The sequence below is a fragment of the Piliocolobus tephrosceles genome, chromosome 12, assembly GCF_002776525.5.
Source record: "Piliocolobus tephrosceles isolate RC106 chromosome 12, ASM277652v3, whole genome shotgun sequence".
Classification (NCBI taxonomy): domain Eukaryota; kingdom Metazoa; phylum Chordata; class Mammalia; order Primates; family Cercopithecidae; genus Piliocolobus; species Piliocolobus tephrosceles.
The window spans coordinates 99,866,852-99,886,041 of record NC_045445.1 but is presented as its reverse complement, the minus strand read 5'-3'; the positions used below and the strand labels follow the sequence as shown (position 1 = coordinate 99,886,041).

General features: G+C 49.0%; 1 protein-coding gene across 2 annotated transcripts; it reads right to left on the bottom strand.

Annotated features, from left to right (window-relative positions):
- Positions 1 to 1,266: 1,266 nt before the first annotated feature.
- On the bottom strand, positions 1,267 to 12,506 carry GATA1 (GATA binding protein 1). Of its 2 annotated transcripts, none has more exons than XM_023201922.2 (6): positions 12,348 to 12,506; positions 4,235 to 4,473; positions 3,342 to 3,719; positions 3,095 to 3,240; positions 2,266 to 2,391; positions 1,267 to 1,785 (listed from the first exon to the last, which is right to left on the bottom strand). In XM_023201922.2, the coding sequence occupies exons 1-6, from the start codon at positions 12,350 to 12,352 to the stop codon at positions 1,414 to 1,416; spliced, it is 1,266 nt and encodes a 421-aa protein (XP_023057690.1). In that variant the 5' UTR covers positions 12,353 to 12,506; the 3' UTR covers positions 1,267 to 1,413. The 2 variants fall into 2 exon arrangements, with proteins under 2 accessions (XP_023057690.1, XP_023057691.1); XM_023201923.1 differs by lacking the exon at positions 12,348 to 12,506 and adding an exon at positions 8,947 to 9,091.
- Positions 12,507 to 19,190: the final 6,684 nt, after the last annotated feature.

Genomic DNA, 19,190 nt, shown 5'->3' with positions numbered 1-19,190 from the left:
GGGAGTGTTGGGGAGGGGGTTGGCACTGTGTGGAGCGCCCCACCTACTGAGGTTGAAACCACCTCCAGGGGCTGCTTTGTCCCCCTAATCTCCCCCTCTCATTCTCTACCATTTCCCACAGGGCTGCAGGCCAAGCTGGGCTGAGCAAGATAAGACCCATCCAACAGGAAGACCCACAGACAACCCCGCGCCCCAGCACTGGCCTCTGACCTTGCCAGCTACCATTCCAGCTCCACCCTTCTCCTCATTCCTTTCCTAAATGTGTCTTTTGTCCCTTGGAAGAGTCCCTAACTTACACCCTCTGAAACTCTGCCTGTTGAGACCTCCACAAACAAATGTACGCAGAGCTGTTCACATTGTCGGTCACTCAGAGACACTGTGACATGGCACATGCCACACGTAATGCACACACATGCACACCCACGCCCATGCACAGGGACTTGCAGCGAAATACTGCCATTGCCAGACCCACAAACACATCCTGACACACACTTCTTGTTCAACATTCCAAGACTCTTTATCAGATTCTGTGCCCACCATGTATGCTGTCATGCTGTCTCAAAGGTCCCCCAGCGTTGTACCCAGCCGCACGACCACAGCCCTGCATACCTCCTTATCACCTGCTCCATCACACACACTTCCAGTGTGCTCGTACAGTCACACGGCACCACCCCCACCGTCAGCAGGCCCTGCATGGCCTCTTACCATGACATATGGAACCACCTGGACATTTCACAAAAAGTTTCACATAGACTGTTCCAATCACACAACATAAACCTTGGTCACAAGGGCCGGGCGCGGTGGCTCACGCCTGTAATCCCAGCACTTTGGGAGGCCGAGACGGGCGGATCACGAGGTCAGGAGATCGAGACCATCCTGGCTAACACAGTGAAACCCCGTCTCTCCTAAAAAAATACAAAAAACTAGCCGGGCGTGGTGGCGGCACCTGTAGTCCCAGCTACTCGGGAGGCTGAGGCAGGAGAATGGCGGGAACCCAGGAGGCGGAGCTTGCAGTGAGCTGAGATCCGGCCACTGCACTCCATCCTGGGCGACAGAGCGAGACTCCGTCTCAAAAAAAAAAAAAAAATTTAAATTAAAAAATAAAAAAAAAAATAATAAACCTTGGTCACAAAGTGTCACATGTGCCACCTCAGCCAGCCTCACATGGTCACACGTTGCAGGCAGGCACTGTCATCAGAAAGCCACAGGCATTGCTACACACTCCACCTGGCTCTGCTGTCCAGCCACGCACAGACACACCCCCAATTTCAGGACTTCGATGGTTTTATTTTACAAAAGCTTTGAAGGTTCAGGCCATGGGGTGCCTAGGGCCCAGAGACTTGGGTTGTCCAGACTGCTGACTACAAGAGGAGGAGGACACCACCCCTCCTTTGGAGGCCGTGCTCTGTGCCCTCACGAGCTGAGTGGAGCCACCACAGTAGCGCTGGTGGTGGGGGGCATGGGGCCTGTGGGGAAGGAGCCTGTGGGTGAGCCCAGCAGGGATCCAGGGAAAGGCATGAGGTGGCTAACAGGCCCTGACAGCACCACAGGGCCCAGGCCTTGGTAGAGATGGGCAGTACCTGGGGGGCCCAGTGTCAGGCCTGAAGCCACCTCCCCACAATTCCCGCTACCACTGCCCCCAGCCACTACCATAAAGCCACCAGCTGGTCCTTCGGCTGCTCCTGTGCCTCCCAGACTGGAGCCCCGTTTCTTTTTCCCTTTTCCAGATGCCTTGCGGTTTCGAGTCTGAATACCATCCTTCCGCATGGTCAGTGGCCGGTTCACCTGCCAAAAGGGAGGCTGTGGGTGTCCCCAACTCCAGACCTTTGCATCTCTGTGTCTCAACCAGGGACACCCTCTCTACCCCACTTCCTTCAGGGTAAGATAATTTTGGGGTGCAGAGATTGTCTTAACGAATCCTGAGGTTGTGAGACCCTGAGCTTGGGAAAGCCTCCAAGGCTGATAGGAGCTGCCCAAGGTCTAGGACAGGGGGGTGGAGATTAACTGATGCCTGGAAGTAGGGGAGAGGAGAGGAGGGAGGAGGGTGGAGGAGGAGGGAATGGAGAAGGAAGGAGGGAGGGTAATAACAGAGAAGGGGGAAAGTAGAAGAGATGAGGGAAGGGGGAGGAAGGAGGGAAAGGAGGAAGGGGAAAGAGGAAAGAGGGTTGTGGGGAAAGAGAGAAGGTGGAACAGGAACAGAGTCCGGGGCAGTGTGGCATGAAGACAAGGAAAGCAGAGGGGTGGCTCCAAGGGGCAGGGTGTCACCTGGTGTAGCTTGTAGTAGAGGCCGCAGGCATTGCACACGGGGTCCCCGCTGGCATTTCTCCGCCACAGTGTCGTGGTGGTCGTCTGGCAGTTGGTGCACTGAGTACCTGCCCGTTTGCTGACAATCTAGGGGACGACAGGATGTGAGATCAGTGCCCTGGGGATGTGGAAGTCGGGGTAAGAGGCTCACGGGGGATGTCAGGAGGACCCAACAAGTGAGGGTCAGGTTGAAGGCAGGGCTTTGTGTACAAGGTGATGCCTGAGGATTCTGTATGGGGCCAGTACAGGGATTCCTGTCTGGTATAAGGGATTCCTTTTGTTCTGTATTCTATGGGGGACTACATTGGTGGTTCTCAGCTTTGGCTGCGTATCAGAATCACTTGGGGAGCTAAAATATCCTGATGCCCAGGCAGCACCCCAGTCCAATTCCATCAGCACATCTGGGAGAAGGGACCTGGGGTGATTGCAGTGTGAAGCCAAGGACGAAAACACTGGTCTACAGGGTGAGGACAAAGGTTTCTGTTTGAAGCCTATAAGGGTAGGTTGAGGATAGGAGCTTCTATAGATCTGAGTTCCTGTACAGGGAAAGGGCGGGAGTTCTTATGCAGGGTGAGGGCAAGGATTTCCATACGGAATGAGATTTTCCTGTGTAGGATGAAGGCAAGGGTTTCCATGTGATATTGGGACAGGGGTTCCCGTACAGGGTGGCCTGCAGTAGCTTCCTGTAAACATGAGAACAGCGTTCCTATACAATGAGAATAGGTGGCTTCTTGTACAGGATGAGGACAGGGGTTCCTGTGTATATGGTGAAGCAGGTCTGTGGTCTTACCAGGCGCTTCTTGGGCCGGATGAGGGGCCTATTCTGTCCATTCATCTTGTGATAGAGGCCGCAGGCATTGCATAGATAGTGGCCTGTCCTGTCCCTCCGCCACAGTGGAGTGGCTGTTGCTCCGCAGTTGACACACTCCCTGGCCTCTGGTGGGGTGAAGAGGAGAAGAGGGGGCTAGGCTTAGCTCAGCTTTACTTTGGGCCACCCTTCCCACCTCAACTTCGCTGTCCTTTTTTGAGTTCCTCACCACAGGGAGGCAGGGGCAGAGTTCCACGAAGCTTGGGAGAGGAATAAGCTGCTGAACTGAGGGGGCTTCCGGTGGGAGAAAAGAAGGTACTGGAAAAGTCAGGGCCCCCATAAGCACTATTGGGGACAGGGAGTGATGAAGGCAGTGCAGGCCCCAGGGTCAAGAGGTCTGGACTCAGCCGCTCTGTCTTCAAAGTCTCCAGGAAGCTGGTGCTGCCTTTTCCATCTGGATCTTCCGCGGCCTGGGGAGGGGAGTCCTCGCGGGTGGGACACACAGTTGAGGCAGGGTAGAGCCCCGTCTTGCCGTAGGCCCAGCTGGCATATGGTGAGCCCCCTGGGATCCCCTCCATACAGTTGAGCAATGGGTACACCTGAAAGACTGTTGGGGGGCAGGTAGGGACAGAGGAAAGAAGAGGCAAAATCAGTCTAGGGTTAGCCCACCTCAGGGTGCAGTGGTTCCCGGCACCCCCAACATGGTGGCCAAGTTCCCAGCTTTTCCACAGGCTGCCAGAACAGCTGCTGGCCATCGGATGCTTCCTGGATCCTGACCCCCACTGGTCAGTGTGGCCTCTGCAATAACCTATGACCATTTCCAAGTGGACTTTTGAGGATGACTGTTGGGATTTGGAGCTCCACAGATCACTCAACAACTAGGGCAACCACCACATACTTCCAATATTGCCTTTCAGTGTGGTCGCCCCAATGTGGCAGGTTGAGGAGCATTGGAATTCCCAGGTCTGCCCTTAACTAGGGAAAGTGGTTGGCACATCCATTTGAGAAGCTTCCAGCCACTTCTGAGATATCCTCACAGTGGTACTCTGACCTAGCCAAGGATCTCCATGGCAACCCCAACAGCACTTAGCCAATGCCAAGACAGCCACCCAATGGAGTTACCTGGGGAATGTCTGTAGGCCTCAGCGTCCCTGTAGTAGGCCAGCGCTGCAGCTGCAGCGGTGGCTGTGCTTGGGGCGGTGGAGGAAGCTGCTGCATCCAAGCCCTCAGGCCCAGAGGGGAAGAAAACCCCTGATTCTGGCGTGGAGGATACCAGAGCAGGATCCACAAACTGGGGGAGGGGCTCTGAGGTCCCCAGGGCCCCCAGGCCAGGGAACTCCATGGAGCCTCTGGGGGTTAGCCTGCAAAGACAGAAGGGGTCCTCAGACACAGAAATCCTCTGTCCTTCACCTCCTTTCACCTGCTCCTCTTCCCTCCTTCCCCCTTCTCCCACTCCATCACCTCAGTTTCCATATTCCTCCTTCCCACCTCCCATTCCCCTCCTCCTCCTCACCTTAGTCTCCCGTCTCCTTCCCTTCCTTCTCTTCCTCCCTGTCCTCTCTTTTCCCTCCTGCATCTCCCCCTTCCACTCCTGTGTGCCCCTCCTTTCATCTTCCTCCTCATTCTCCCCATCTTGCCCTGTTTGTCTTTCCTCTCCTCCCTCCTCTCGCTCTTCCTCCACTTTCATCTGCTCCTACCTCTCCCTTCTTCCTTCCATTCTCTTCCTCCCCCTCTTCCCTTTTCCCCCTCTTTCTCCCATCTCTCTTCTTCCCATCTCTTCTTTGTCCCCCTTTTCCCCACTTCCTTCTCTTTCCACTCTTTTCTCATTCTCCTCTCCTACTTCCTTTTTCTTCTCCACCTTCTTCTTTTCCTCATTGACCTCCTCCTTTTCCTTTCCTGTTTCCCCTCTTCCTTGTCCTCCTCTTTTTGTCTTCATTCTCCTTTTATATCTTCCTCACACACCTTATCTCCCTCTCCCCCATCTGCACACACCACTTTTGTTTTTTGAGGCAGGGTCTCCTCTGTTGCCAGGCTGGAGTGCAGTGGCATGATCTCGGCTCACTACACCCACTGCCTCCCAGACGCAAGTGATCCTCCTGCCTTAGCCTCCTGAGTAACTGGAACTACAGGTGTGTGTCACCACGCCTGGCTAGTTTTTTGTTTTTGTTTTTTTTTGTAGAGATGCGGTATAACTATGTTGCCCAGGCTGGTCTTGAACTCCTGGCCTCAAGTGATCTTCCCACCTCAGCCTCCCAAAGTACTGGGATTACAGGTGTGAGCCACCATGTTTGGCCTCTCTTCCCCTGTCTACATCTACTCTCCACTCCTTTCTCCTACTACTCATTTTCTCCTCCCCTCCATTTTCTTCATCCTTCTCCTCTCTCCCTTTTCTGTTCATCTTTTTCTCCCTTTCCCCATCTCCTCTCCCCTCCTCCACTTCCTCTTATTCTCCCCATCCCCCCATCCTTTCTTCCCTCCCCCTCTAGAAGAGTCTGGGTGAGGGTGGGTGGGGTGCAGGACCAGAGTCCCTTGAGCCTCTTGGTCACTTCCCCCAGGACTTTGGGGTTCACCATCCTCTGCTCCCCAACTTCATCCCTATCTGTTGTATCTTGCCCTCTAACTTTCTCAGAAACCCCATGGTTTCCGGGCTTGACTCCCTCCTCCCTCCACCTCCGTTGCATCTACAGACAGAAGGCCCCCTTAGTTCCTCCGTACTTCTTGGTGTGGGGGGGTCAGTACCCCCCACTGCTTATCTCTGCCTTCCCCGCCCAACTTTTGAAATCACCCCAAGGCCACTGACTTCCTCTGAAGAGGGTGACAGGTGGGAGGTACCTCTACCGGTACCCTCTCCCCTTGGGAGGCCCACCATAGTTCTGCTTTCAGGCTCTTTCAGTTCCCAGGCCTCAGTTTCCCCATCTGCTGTATTGGGGGTGGTTATGGCCTGCGGCTGAACTGAGACTTGTGGGATGGCCCTCTGCCTCTGTTTTGCCTTGTGTGTGTCTCTGTCGTCTAGCTCTCCACCTCTCTGTCCCCCAGGGCTCTTTCCCCTGACTCTGTTTCCTCTCAAGTCTGACTCTGTAGCTACCCCAGCTTTCTGTGTTTCTATGATATAACTTGTCTTGTCTTCTCCTTTTGTGCTTTTTTTTTTTTTTTTTGAGACAGAGTCTCACTCTGTCACCCAGGCTGGCGTGCAGTGGTGCGATCTCGGCTCACTGCAACCTCAGCCTCCTAGGTTCAAGTGATTCTCATGCCTCAGTCTCCCTAGTAGCTGGGATTACAGGCATGTGCCACCACACCCAGCTAATTTTTGTATTTTTAGTAGAGACGGGGTTTTGCCACGTTGGCCAGGCTGGTCTTGAACTCCTGACCTCAAGTGATCCGCCTACCTTGGCCTCCCAAAGTGCTGAGATTATAGGCGTGAGCTACCGCGCCCGGCCTCTTTCTGTGCTTTTGTAAATGTTTGATGATTTTCTGTCTTGTTTTCTGTCTTTCCATGTTTCTCTCTCTGGCTCTCTCTTTCTGTTACTCTTGCTTTCTCCCTTTCCTCTATCTCTCTGAACATCTCTGCATGTCTCCCATTCTTCCCACTTGTTTGTCTCTTCCCTCTGTTTCCCTCTCTTTGGGCCCTCTGACCTTATGTCCATGTGCCTCGTAGTAGTCTCATACCCCTGACCATACCCAGCCACATGCAGCTCGGGATAAGGAGCTTGGAATGCTGGCTCTGGCCCTACTGTGCTGGCCTGCTCTGTTTCTGTGTCTGTAGGGTGGAGTGACAGGGCTAGACTAGAAGGCTGTCTTCAAACTGCTCCTCACCCCTGCTTACATGACCCATGGTATAGACAGGCTAAGGGGCAGGCCCAGGCTTGGGGATTGTGCTAGGAAAGAGATGGGCCACAAGTGTGCCCACCACCAACACCTTCTCAGCCCCAGGGTGCCTGCTGTTGCTCTCTGAAGAGAGTGTCTTGCTTCCCCATCTTGGTCTCTATCTCTTTCCTCTCTGTCTCTAATTCTGTGTTAGTCTCTGTCTCTTCACAGTGCTACCTGCGGGTATCTCTGCATTTCTATCTCCTTTTCTGCTCCTGGGTCTTTTTTTCTTTTTCTCCGGCCGCTTGTCTGTCTCTGTCTCTTACTCATTAAGTTTCTCTCTCTCTGTTTTTCCTTTATCTTTATGTCTCTTTTGTCTCTTGCTCTTTGTCTCTGTGTCTCTGTCTCTCTCTTCCCATCTCTCCCTCTGTTTCTCCCTCCTGTCCCTGTCTCATTGTGTGTCTCCTGCTCTCTTTCTTTCACCTACTATTCCCTCATCCCCTCAACCCCACCTTACACACCATGATGTCCCTCTAACCCCACTGCCCCCAACCCCTGCACTTCACACCTTGGTGAGTCCAGGGCTGCCCACCCCTCCCATGGCAGGGGCCCAGCCCCCTCACCCCCAGTTATCACTCTCCGGACACAGATAAAGTTTATCTCGAGGCTGGGGGATATGAAAGCTCCTTATCAGCTGCCCCACTAGAGTAAGTGTTGCCCCAACGGCAGCAGCAGGCAGCAGCCGGCACCCTCCACTCTCCCTCGGCCCCAGCCCCTCACCCCAGGTAACATTCCAATCTTAGCCCTCAAGGGAGGGTCTCACGGGGCTGAAGGGAGTAGATATAAGGTCTAGGGAGCAGATACGGGGCTTGGGGGGAGATAGAGGCGGAGTTTGAGGGTCAGATATGGGGTTAAGTGAGAGAGAGGTTTGGGGTGTAGCCATGGAGTTTGGGGGAAGGCAGATATGGGGGTTTATGGAGCAGAGACAAGCTTGAAAGTTCAGGGACACATTTTGGGCTCAGGAATAGGTTGTGAAAACAGACGAGGTTGGGGGATCAGAGGCGAAGTTTGAGAGTCAGAAATAAAGTTGAGAAGTAGTGTGGGAGTCAGATTCTGAGGGTCATAGAAAAGTCTGGGGAGTTCAAGGGTTTTTCTGGAGGAGAGATGGAGTTTAGGAGTGAAAGATCTGTTTGGAGACAGAAATGTGGCTAGTGATTAAAGGGGAGTTTGAGAAGCCAAGATAGAATTGGAGTAGAGAAAGGCTTGGAGCTGGAGAGATTCAGGGAGACAAAGAGATGTGTTTTAGGGCTGAGATAGGGTTTTGGGAAGGCAGACATGAGGGTTCATGCGGCAGAACAGATTTTGGGGAGTCGACTTGGTATTTGGAGTGACAGATATTTTACTGAGTAGGCAGGGAGTTGGGAGAGAGAAATGGTTTGGGGAGATCAGAGAGAAGTCATTGGGAACAAAGAGTGGGTTTGAGAGGGAGAGATGGGGTAAGAGGATGGAGCTAGGGTTTGGCAGATCAGAGACAGGTTTGGGGGTTCAGAGAGTGGGGCAAAGACAAGGTGTTATAGAGCGGATAAGGGGTTTGGGAGCAGAAAAGTGAGGTTTGGAGGAGAAGTCAGGGAGACAGAGACAAGTTTGGGTGAGTGGAAATCAGATATGGGACAAGGAAAGGATTTCGGGGGATAAAGTCATGTTTTGAGAGGCAGAGTTAGTGTTTAGGGGAGACAGACCTAGGAGTACAGGGAGCAAAGTGAAAGGATCCAGAGGATATAGATATCTTGGATGGAATGGATGGGAGGGCAGAAAGAGGTGGGGTTTAAGGGGTAGATTTGGGGTAGAAATGGGAGTTGGAAAGACAGGTGGGTCTGAGGAGCTGTAAAGGGATTCAGGGCTGGCTGACACTTTGGGGACCAGCCCTGGGTTGGGGAGCCTGGAGCAAGCTGAGGGGTGGGTAGCCATAAAGGTAGGGGTAGCAGGCCCAGGGTTGCCTTGGTGGGAGCTCAGTGGGGGCTGAGACTGACCTGGGCTGGTTGTTGCAGAGGGTTCAGCCGCCTTGGGGATGTGGCAAGCTCAGTGTGATCCCAGGGGGTGTCCTGGCTGGCCTTGGCCTTTGAGGCTCCCTTCCTCCCTCCCTCCCTCCCTCCCTTCTCCCTCCTCCCTCCTCCCCAGGGAGTGGCTGGTGCCCCAGTGGGTGGGGCGGTCCAGGGGAGGGGCCGGGTCCCGTGCTTGTGGGGCACCTCTTGGGCACTGGAGCCCCTCTTCCACCCTCCCTGCCCACGCTGGGGATTCTTGAACCCCGCTCAACTTAGGCTCCCAGGGACTGTAGTGTCCAGACAAGCAAAGTAGACTGAAACCAAGATAAATGAAAATAGCAGATATGGTTTCACGACTTCACTGAGCTTTTCAGAGAGTAAAGCCCTTAAGGTGTGCGGGGCCGGTGTGGGCTGGACTCCTATGTATGTGCGTCTTCCTGGCTGCAGGGAGAGAAGGGATGTGGCTGTACCCATTTTGCAGGTGAGAAGAGTGAGGCTCAGAGAGGTTCTGCTGGATTTGAACTAGAGCCCGTGGGATACCTTGATGACCCAGGCTAAGCCTACGGGCCAGGCCAGTGCTGGCGGGAGTCAGGGGCATACTCACTGAGCGCCCCACTGGGGCTTACGCCAGCTCCAGCCTGCCCTGGGGCAACAGATAAGTCTTATCAGATGTAGGCGACTGTGGCTGTTGGCGCCGCAGTAACAGGCTGTCTTGGGGTGAGGGTGTGGGGGTAGGAACACCCAGGGACAGCGGCCTCAACTTCTTCCCCACCATGCTGCCTTGGAGGCGGGAAACTGAGGTGGGAGCCAGGGATGATTCCTCGAGGAGTGAGATAGGGTAGGGAAGGATAGGGATAGAGTGGGAGAGACAGGCAGAGAGACAGACAAAAACAGAGATAGGCGGAGAGAGATGGAAATGGGGAGAAAGAGAGTGACAGAGATAAATAGAGAAGGAGACAGACGTGGAAGGAGGCAGAGAGAGGGCACAAAAGGAAAGGAGAAACAAAGAGGGCGAGACATCCGGGGAGAACCAGAGACCATTAAAGACAGATAGAGAGAGGCAAAGAGAGAATGAGAGACAGAGATGGACAGAAGCGACAGATAAAACCTGAAAGGGAAAGAAGCCAAAGACACAAGTGGATAACTGAGAAGGGAGACAGAGACAGAGGGATATTCAGAGACAGACTCAGAGGAAGGTCATTAGACCTCCGGTGGCAGACTGGATCACACCCTGGGCATGTGGTGCCCGCACAAGTGGGATGGGGGGATCTGGTTGATGTAGCCTGTGGCTCTGCCCTCAGCCCTCAGCAAGGGACAACTAGAATGTGGCTAGACCTCTGCACCCCAGTCCCCACACTCCTGCCCTGCTCCACCTCCTCCAAATATTAATGACAACAACCACAGTGTCTCATAGACCTGTACCTAACCTGAGCACTTTTTCTACATGAAAGCATCTGACACACATGCACACATGGGACAAGGAGCTGTCCTGCCCACCTAGTCTACAGATGGGGAGACTGAGACCTACGAAGGGCAGAGGGCAAGGATGGAGCCCCAGGTCAGTGGGGTCGACTTGCCCACTGGCCCACCCTGGAGGGATCTTACCATTCTTATCTCACTCCTCTGAACCTCAGTGTCCTCATATGCAAAATGAGAGATTTGAGGAGGAAATAGAGCAAGCCCATGAATTCCTATTTATTGAGCTCCTGCTGGTGTGCCATGCCCCGTGCTCAGCCCTCATCAGTAATAAAGACAACGACTACAAAGACACCTCTGACTTAAGTGGCAGTGGTTTCAGGAGATGGACTCTAGAGCCAGTTCATCCTCGTTCAGAGACTGCCCTAAACACTAACGGATTGGGTGACCTTGGGAGAGTTACCATCCCCTCTGGAATTTAGCTCCTCATCTGTAAAAATGGGGTAATAATGTATCCCAATAAGCCACTCCATGCAGTGACTGGGGAGACTAAATGAGTTTTAACCCATGTTACATGATTTTAGCTTACTTGAATCTGAAATCTCAATAAATATTAAGTATCCTTATTTATTGAGTGCCTACTGTATACAAGGGAGAGTACACAGCCCTTTCTAACCCTGCAACTACTTTTAGTACTAATGCTAATAATATGCTGACACCAAGAGTAATACCAATATTAATTGTAATATAGATACACTAAAACTAATTTTATTTCTTTAAATTTATGATTGACACATAATAGTTGTACATATATATGGGGTAAAACGATGTTCTGATACATGTATACATTGTGTAGTAATCAAATCAAGGTAATTAGCATATTCATCGCCTTAAACATTCATCTTTTCTTTGTGATGAGAACATTCAAAAACGCCTCTTTTAGCTATTTTGAAATGCACATTTATTGTTGACTCTAGTCATTGTACTATGCATTAGAACACCAGAACTTATGCCTTCTATCTAACTGTAGCTTTGTACCCATTGACAGCCTCTCCCCATCCCTCCCTGCCTCCTACCCTCCCATCTGCTGGTAACCACTATTCTACTCTCTACTTCTATGAGGACATACTAATTTTCATAGTAATACTCATCTAATGCTAATACTAATTTTAATCTAACAGTAATACTATTCTAAAACTATTCTAATTCTAATTCTAAAACTATTCTAACAACAATAGTGATAATGATACATACTAAATATTTTTGGAGGACAGTATCTGACTATGTCACGCAGGCTGGAATGCAGTAATGATCTCGGCTCACCGCAGCCTCCACCTCCTGGGCTCAAGTGATCCTCCCACCTCAACCTCCTGAGTAGCTGGGACTTCAGGTGCATGCCACCACACCCAGCAAAAATTTTTTTTTTCAGTAGAGATGAGGTCTCGCTATGTTGCCCAGGATTCTTTAATTCTGATATTAATACTAGCATTAATAGACTAATAATAGCAGCAGCATTATTTGCTGAGTGACCCCAGGCACTGTGCTAAGCTCCCTCCGCCCATAAATCTATCACATTCTTACCAGCTCCTTGTGGTGCAAGTGTATATAATTGCCCTCACCTCCAGACTGGGTCTACGTAGGTGTATGGAAATGAAGATGTTCCTCCAGGGCCCTGGGTTCTTGTCTCAACTCTGACACTGATATGCTGTGTGATTCCTGGGCCGGACACCCTCTGAGCCTCAGTTTCTTCATCTGGAAAACGGGTACAGTCATAGTCCCCCACATGTATAGGAACCACTCAGCACAGGGCCTGCTGGCACACCATAAATGGTGTGCTCTATAAATGGGAATTCTCATTCTCATTATTATTATTAGAAGCAGTGGTCTCAACATAGGGAAATCTGTCCTCACAGGGAATGGCAGGCTAGAGGCATGTCTAAGAGCTAAGACAAGGGTTTGGCTGCTGGACTCACCCCATTTCTTCATTTCTGGAGAGCACAAAGGGCTCAGGAAGAGAAGCCAAGGGTGAGGAGTGGGGCGCCCCAGAGCCCTGCCTCCCGCAAGAGCTGGAAACCCCAAGGCTGAGGCCAGGCCTCACCCCATTCCCTCCCCCATCCTCGTGGAGGGGGCGCGGGCTCAGAAGTCTGCGGCGACAGTTCAGCCGGCAAGGAGGCAGCTGGGAGTGGGCAGATAAGGGAATCGACAGAGCCAGATCGGGCTTTGGGGGAGACGAGGGCGGGGGTGGGGGTGGGGTGTCCTGGCCGCGCATCTTCTCCACAGGCCCAAGTTTGAGACTCATCTTCAATGTCCTCTCTTCTCGGAAGCCTTCCCTGACTGGCTCACTCCCTCCTGGCATCTTTTGGGGTTCTAGAGCCCCTGCTTGGTCCAGGCCCCATGGCATTTGTACTGTTTGTGCCTCTTTGTACTGTGGAGCTCACCAGGGTGGGGATAGAGCCTGACAGACTGTGGTGTCAAAAGCACCAAGGCAAATGTCAACCAAAGCCTGGCTAAGGAGTCAAGCATTTGCCCTCAGAACCAAACTGTTGGTTGATTTTTTTAAAAAACCGAAAGTATAAAGGGTGCTGTAACAAGCATCTGCTTTTGTCAAACATTAATGTTTTGCCTTATTGACTTCAGATTGTTTTTAAAAGATATGTGATATTATAGATGCTCTTGTACTGATTCCATTTCCTTCCCTCCTTCTACTGCCTTGAGCTTGGTGTTTATCTTCCTTGTGAGTATTTTTACTCCATCGCTCCATATGTTGGTACCCATAAACACCATATGATGCCCAGGGTTTTTTTTGGCCTGTTTTTGCACTTCATGGAAATGGAAGCACATCATACAGTATGTACTGCTTTTGCTCAGCATAATGTCTGTGACGTTCTTCCACGTTGTCGTGTGTATCAGTAGTTCATTCTTTTTTTTCTGTTTATTGAGACGTAATTCACATACCATAAAAATTCACTCTTAACCATAAAATTCACTCTTAAAATGTATAGTAAAGCGATTAGTATATTCACGAGGTTGTGTAACTATCCACTACCTAATTCCAGAACATTTTCGTCACCCCCAAAAGGAACTCTGTATCTATTAACATTCACCCTCCCATTCCATTTCCCTCTCCTCCCATCCCCGGGCCATCGCAAATCTCTTTGTCTCTATGAATTTGTCTGTTTTGGACATTTCATATAAATGTATTCATATAATATGTGGCCTTTTGTAACTGCCTTCTTTTACTTCACATAAATTTTTTAAGGTTCATTCATGTTGTAGCATGTATCAGTACTTCATTTTCATGACTGAATAATATTCCACTGTATGAAAATACCTACTACATTATAGCTAGGATATGGTGGCTCACACCTGTAATCTCAGCACTTTGTGAGGTTGAGGTGGGTGGACTGCTTGAGCCCAGGAGTTCGAGATCAGCCTGGGCAGCATAGCAAGAACACGTGTCTACAAAAAAGATTAGCCGGGTGTGGTGATGCATGCCTATGGTCCCAGCTACTTGGGAGGCTCAGGTGGGAGGATCAGCAAGTTGAGGCTGCAGTGAGCCATGATTGCACCACTGCACTCCAGCCTGGGCAACACAGTGAGACCCTGTCTCAAAAGGTAAAAGGGAAAAAAGAAATACCACATTATGCTTATCCATTCACCCATTGATGGACTCTTGGCTATCATGAATAATGTTGCTATGAACATTCATGTGAAAGTTTTTATGTGGACATATGTTTTTCGTTTTCTTGGGTATATAACTAGGAATGGAATTGCGGGGTGATATGGTAATTCTATGTTTAACTTTCTGAGGAACTGCAAGTGTTCTCCACAGCTACTGTACGGGGGTTCAAATTTAAATTTAACCACATTCTCTCCAGCACTTGTTTTTCTTTTCTTTTCTTTTCTTTTCTCTTCTTTTCTCTTCTTTTCTCTTCTCTTCTCTTCTCTTCTCTTCTCTTCTCTTCTCTTCTCTTCTCTTCTCTTTCTCTTTCTCTTTCTCTTTCTCTTTCTCTCCCTTTCTTTTTGGCAGGGTCTCACTCTGTTGCCCAGGCTGGAGTGCAGTGGCATGATCTCAGCTCACTGCAGCCTCAACCTCCTGGGTTCAAGTGATCCTCCCACCTCAGCCTCCTGAGTAGCCAGGACTACAGGTGCATGCCATCACACCCAGCTACATTTTTGTAATTTTTTTGTAGAGGTGGAGTTTTCGCCATGTTGCTTATGCTAGTCTCAAACTACTGGGCTCAAGCAATCTTCCCGCCTTGGCCTTGCAAAGTGCTGGAATTACAGGCTACCACACCCGGCCTCCAACACTTTTTATCATCCCTCTTTTGATTCTAGCCATCCTACTGGGTGTGAATTGGTATCTCGTTATGGTTTTGATTTGCATTTCCCTGTGATCACTAATATTGAGCATCTTTTCATAAACTTGTTGGTCATTTATCTTCTTCTTCTTTTTTTTTTCTTTTTTGAGATGTGGTCTTGCTCTGTCACCCAGGCTGGAGTGCAGTGGCACGATGTTGGCTCACTGCAGCCTCCACCTCCTGGGTTCAAGCAATTATCTTGCCTCAGTCTCCTGAGTAGCTGGGATTACAGGCACCTGCCACCATGCTTGGCTAATTTTTGTATTATTAGGAGAGATGGGGTTTCACTATGTTGGCTAGGTCGGTCTTGAACTCCTGACCACAAGTGATCCATCTGCTTCAGCCTCCCAAAATGCTGGGATTACAGGCATGAGCCACTGTCCCCGGCTCATTTATCTTCTTTGGAGAAGTGTTTATTTAAATCTTTTGCCCATTTTGAATTGGGTTGTTTGTCCTGTCATTGTTGAGTAGTAAGAGTTCTTTATGTTCTCTGAATACTAGACTCTTTTTAGGTATGTGATTTTCAAATATTGTCTTCTGTAGGTTGTCTTTTCACTTTTTTTTTTTTTTTTTGAGACAGGGTCTCACTTTGTTGCCCAGGCTGGAGTACAGTGGGGGTGAACGTGGCTCACTGAGGCCTTGACCTCCCAGGCTCAAGTGATCCTCCTGCTTCAGTCCGCCAAGTAGCTGGGACTACAGGTGCATGCCACCATTCCTGGCTAATTTTTGTACTTTTTGCAGAGACGGGGTTTCACCTTGTTGCCCAGGCTGGTCTTGAACTCCTGGGTTCAAGCAATCCACTCACTTTAGCCTCACAAACTGGTGAGATTACAGGCGTGAGCCACTGCGTCCGGCCAGAAAGCTTATAGTTTTGATGAACTCCAATGTATCTATTTTTTCGTTGGCTGCTTATGCTTTACATGTCATGTCTAAAAACCATTGCCTAATCCAAGGTCACAAAGACTTATGCCTGTTTTCTTCTAAAGTAGCGGTCCCTAACCTTTTTTGGCACCAGGGACTGGTTTCGTGGAAGACAGTTTTTTTCCACAGAAGTGGGGATGTTTTCAGGATGATTCAAGCACATTATACTAGAGTCTCATAAGGAGCGCACAACCTAGATCCCTCGCATGCACAGTTCACAATAGGGTTTCAGCTCCTAAGAGAATCCAACGCTGCAGCTGATTTGACAGGAGGCAGAGTTCAGCTTCATGAATGGCAGGCAGCAAGCTACAGCTCACCTCCTGCTGTGTGGCCCAGTTTCTAAGACACCACAGATGAGTCTGTGGCCCGGGAGTTGGGGACCCCCATTCTAAAAGTTTTATGGTTTTAGCTCTTATATTTAGGTATTTGATCTGTTTTGAGTTGTTTTTTGTATATGGTATGAGGAAGGGGTCCCACTTTATTCTTTTGCATGTGGATACTCAGCTGTCTCAGCACCATTTGTTGAAAGGAGCATTCTTTCCCCATTGAATGGTCTTGGTACACTTGTCAAAAATCAATTGCTGGCTGGACACAGTGGCTAACACCTATAATCCCAGCATTTTGGGAGGCTAAGGTGGGAGGATCACTTGAACCCAGGAGTTCAGTCTGTCCAACACAGTGACCCTGTCTCTACAAAAAGTTTTTAAAAAATTAGCTGAGCATGATAGTGCATGCCTGTAGTCCCAGCTACTTGGGAGGCTGAGCTGGGAGGATCACTTAGCCCAGGAGTTTGAGGCTGCAGTGAGCTGTGTTTGTGACTGGGCAACAGAGCAAATCCCTGTCTCAAAAAAATCAGTTGCCTATAATGTATGAATTTATTTCTGGACTTTCAATTCTATTTCATTAATTTATATGTATGTTTTTTTTTTTTTATTATACTTTAAGTTCTAGGGTACATGTGCATAACGTGCAGGTTACATATGTTGTATGTTTTAATGCCAGTAGCACATGGTCTTGATTACTGTAGCTATATAGTAAGTTTTTAAACTGGGAGGTGCGAGTCCTCCAACTTTGTTTTTCTTTTTCAAGATTGTTGTATTTTGGGCCCCTAGCACTCCCATGTGAATCAGCTTGTCAGTTCTGCAAAGAAGCAAGCTGGGATTCTGATAGCGATTGCATCAAGCCTATAGATCAATTGGGGGAGTATTGCCATCCTAACACTATAAAGTCTTCCAGTCCACGAACATGTGATGTCTTTCCATTTATTTAGGTCTTCTTTAAGTTCTTTCAATAATATTTTATAGTTTTCAGTGTGTAAGTCTTGCCCTTCTTTCATTCATTTTATTACTAAGTATTTTATTCATTTTGAATCTATTGTAAATGGAATAGTTTCTTAATTTCACTTTTGGATTGTTAATTGCTAGCATATATGGTTAAGCTTTGTATGATCTTGAATCATACAAAATCTCATATCCTGCAACCTTGCTCTAATGGTTATGCGCTAATGGTGCTCTAATGGTTTTGTTGTGTATTCCTTAATATTTTCTATGCATAAAATCATGTCATCTGCATAGAGGGATAGTTTTACTTCTTCCTTTCCAATATGGATACCTTTTATTTCTTTTTGTTGCCTAATTGCCCCAGCTAGAGCATCCAGTACAATGTTGAAAAGATGTGGTGAGAAGGGGAATCCTTGTGTTGTTCCTTTCCAACTTTCAGCATTAAGTATGATGTTAGCTGTGGGTTTTTTGTGGGTGTCCTTTATCAGGTTGAGGAAGTTCTCTTCTATTCCTAGTTTGTTGAGTGTTTTTATCATGAAGGAGTGTTGAATTTTGTCAAACGTTTTTTCTGCATCTCCTGAAAAGATCATGTGGTGTTTGTTCTTTATTATATTAATATAATGCATTATATTGATTGATTTTCATTAGTTGACCAAACCTTGCATTCTTGGGATAAATCCTACTTGGCCGTGGTGTATAATCCTTTTATATGTTGCTGGATTCTACTTACTTGTATTTTATTGAGGATTTTTGCATCTATACGTACAAGAGATATTGGTCTGTAGTTTTCTTGTGATGTCTTTGTCTAGTTTTCTCATCAGAGTAATGCTGGCCTCATAAGTTCGTTCCCTTTTATTGAAAGTAATATTCCATGGAACGGATATACCACATTTTGTTTAACCACTTATCTGTTGATGAACATTTGCATTGTTTCTAGTTTCTTTCCCTATTATAACAAATCTGCAATTTATAAACTCATATTCCTCTCTCTGTGCACACCTGTGAAGGAGTTTCTCAGGGGAGGAGGGAGGAAATATCAGAGCATCTACCCATTTATTCATCTACCTACCCACTCAGCCATCCACCCATCTGTTCCTTCCTTCCTTCCTCTATTCCTTCATTTTCTCTTTCCTTTCATCCATAAATAATCCATCTCTGGGCATATAATGTCTGGGTCCATGGCAAATTGTCTTTTAGAATGAGGCAGAAAACCTGGCTGGGCATGGTGGCTCATGCCTGTAATCCCAGCACTTTGGGAGGCTGAGGTGGGAGGATCCCTTGACCCCAGGAGTTTGAAGCCAGCCTGGGCAACATAGCGAGACCCTGTTTCTACAAAAAATTTAAAAATTTGCCGGGGCCTGGCACAGTGGCTCATGCCTGTAATCCCAGCACTTTGGGAGGCCGAGGTAGGCGGATCACAAGCTCAGGAGATCAAGACCATCCTGGCTAACACGGTGAAACCCCGTCTCTACTGAAAATACAAAAAATTAGCCGGGCGTGGTGGCATGCACCTGTAGTTCCACCTACTCGGGAGGCTGAGGCAGGAGAATGGCGTGAACCCGGAAGGCAGAGCTTGCAGTGAGCTGAGATTGTTCCACTGCACTCCAGCCTGGGTGACAGAGAGAGACACCATCTCAAAAAAAAAAAAAAAAAAAACCCTCTTGCCTTAACCTCCCAAACTGCTGGGACTACAGGCGTAAGCCACTGCACCCAGTCAGGAGATGATTTTTTTAAATGGTTAGATTCTGGAGATATTTTGAAGATAGGGACTGGATGGGTTCCCAAAAAAGAGAATGTCAGCTAGAGAAGAGGCCTGAGGACATTTCGGGTTCTAAAACAAGAGAAAGGACAGGCAGATGAGTCAGGCAAGTGGGAAGGGAAGTGTGCGGATTCCTGAGTGAAGGAGTGATGGATGAAGGAGCATGCGTGAGAGTCTCTTGAAGTAAAGGACCCCCTGGTCTTCTGGACTCTGGTCGCTAAATAGTCTTCAGAGGGTAGTTCAGCCAGACCCTGTGAATGAACCGCCAAGGAACCCCAAAAGTGCTGCGAAGAGAGGGAGTGTGAGGATATGAGTTTTAGTATGTAAAAGGTTTTCCTAAAACCTGTAGCATTTTCTGGCAGTGGAAAAAAGAAGGAAATGAAAGGAAAGGGAAGGGAAGGAAGGAAAAGGAAGGGGAGGGGAGGGAAGGGAAAGGAAAGGAGGAAAGGAAGGAAAGAAAGGGAGGGATGGGGGAGGGAAGGAAGGAAAGAAGGA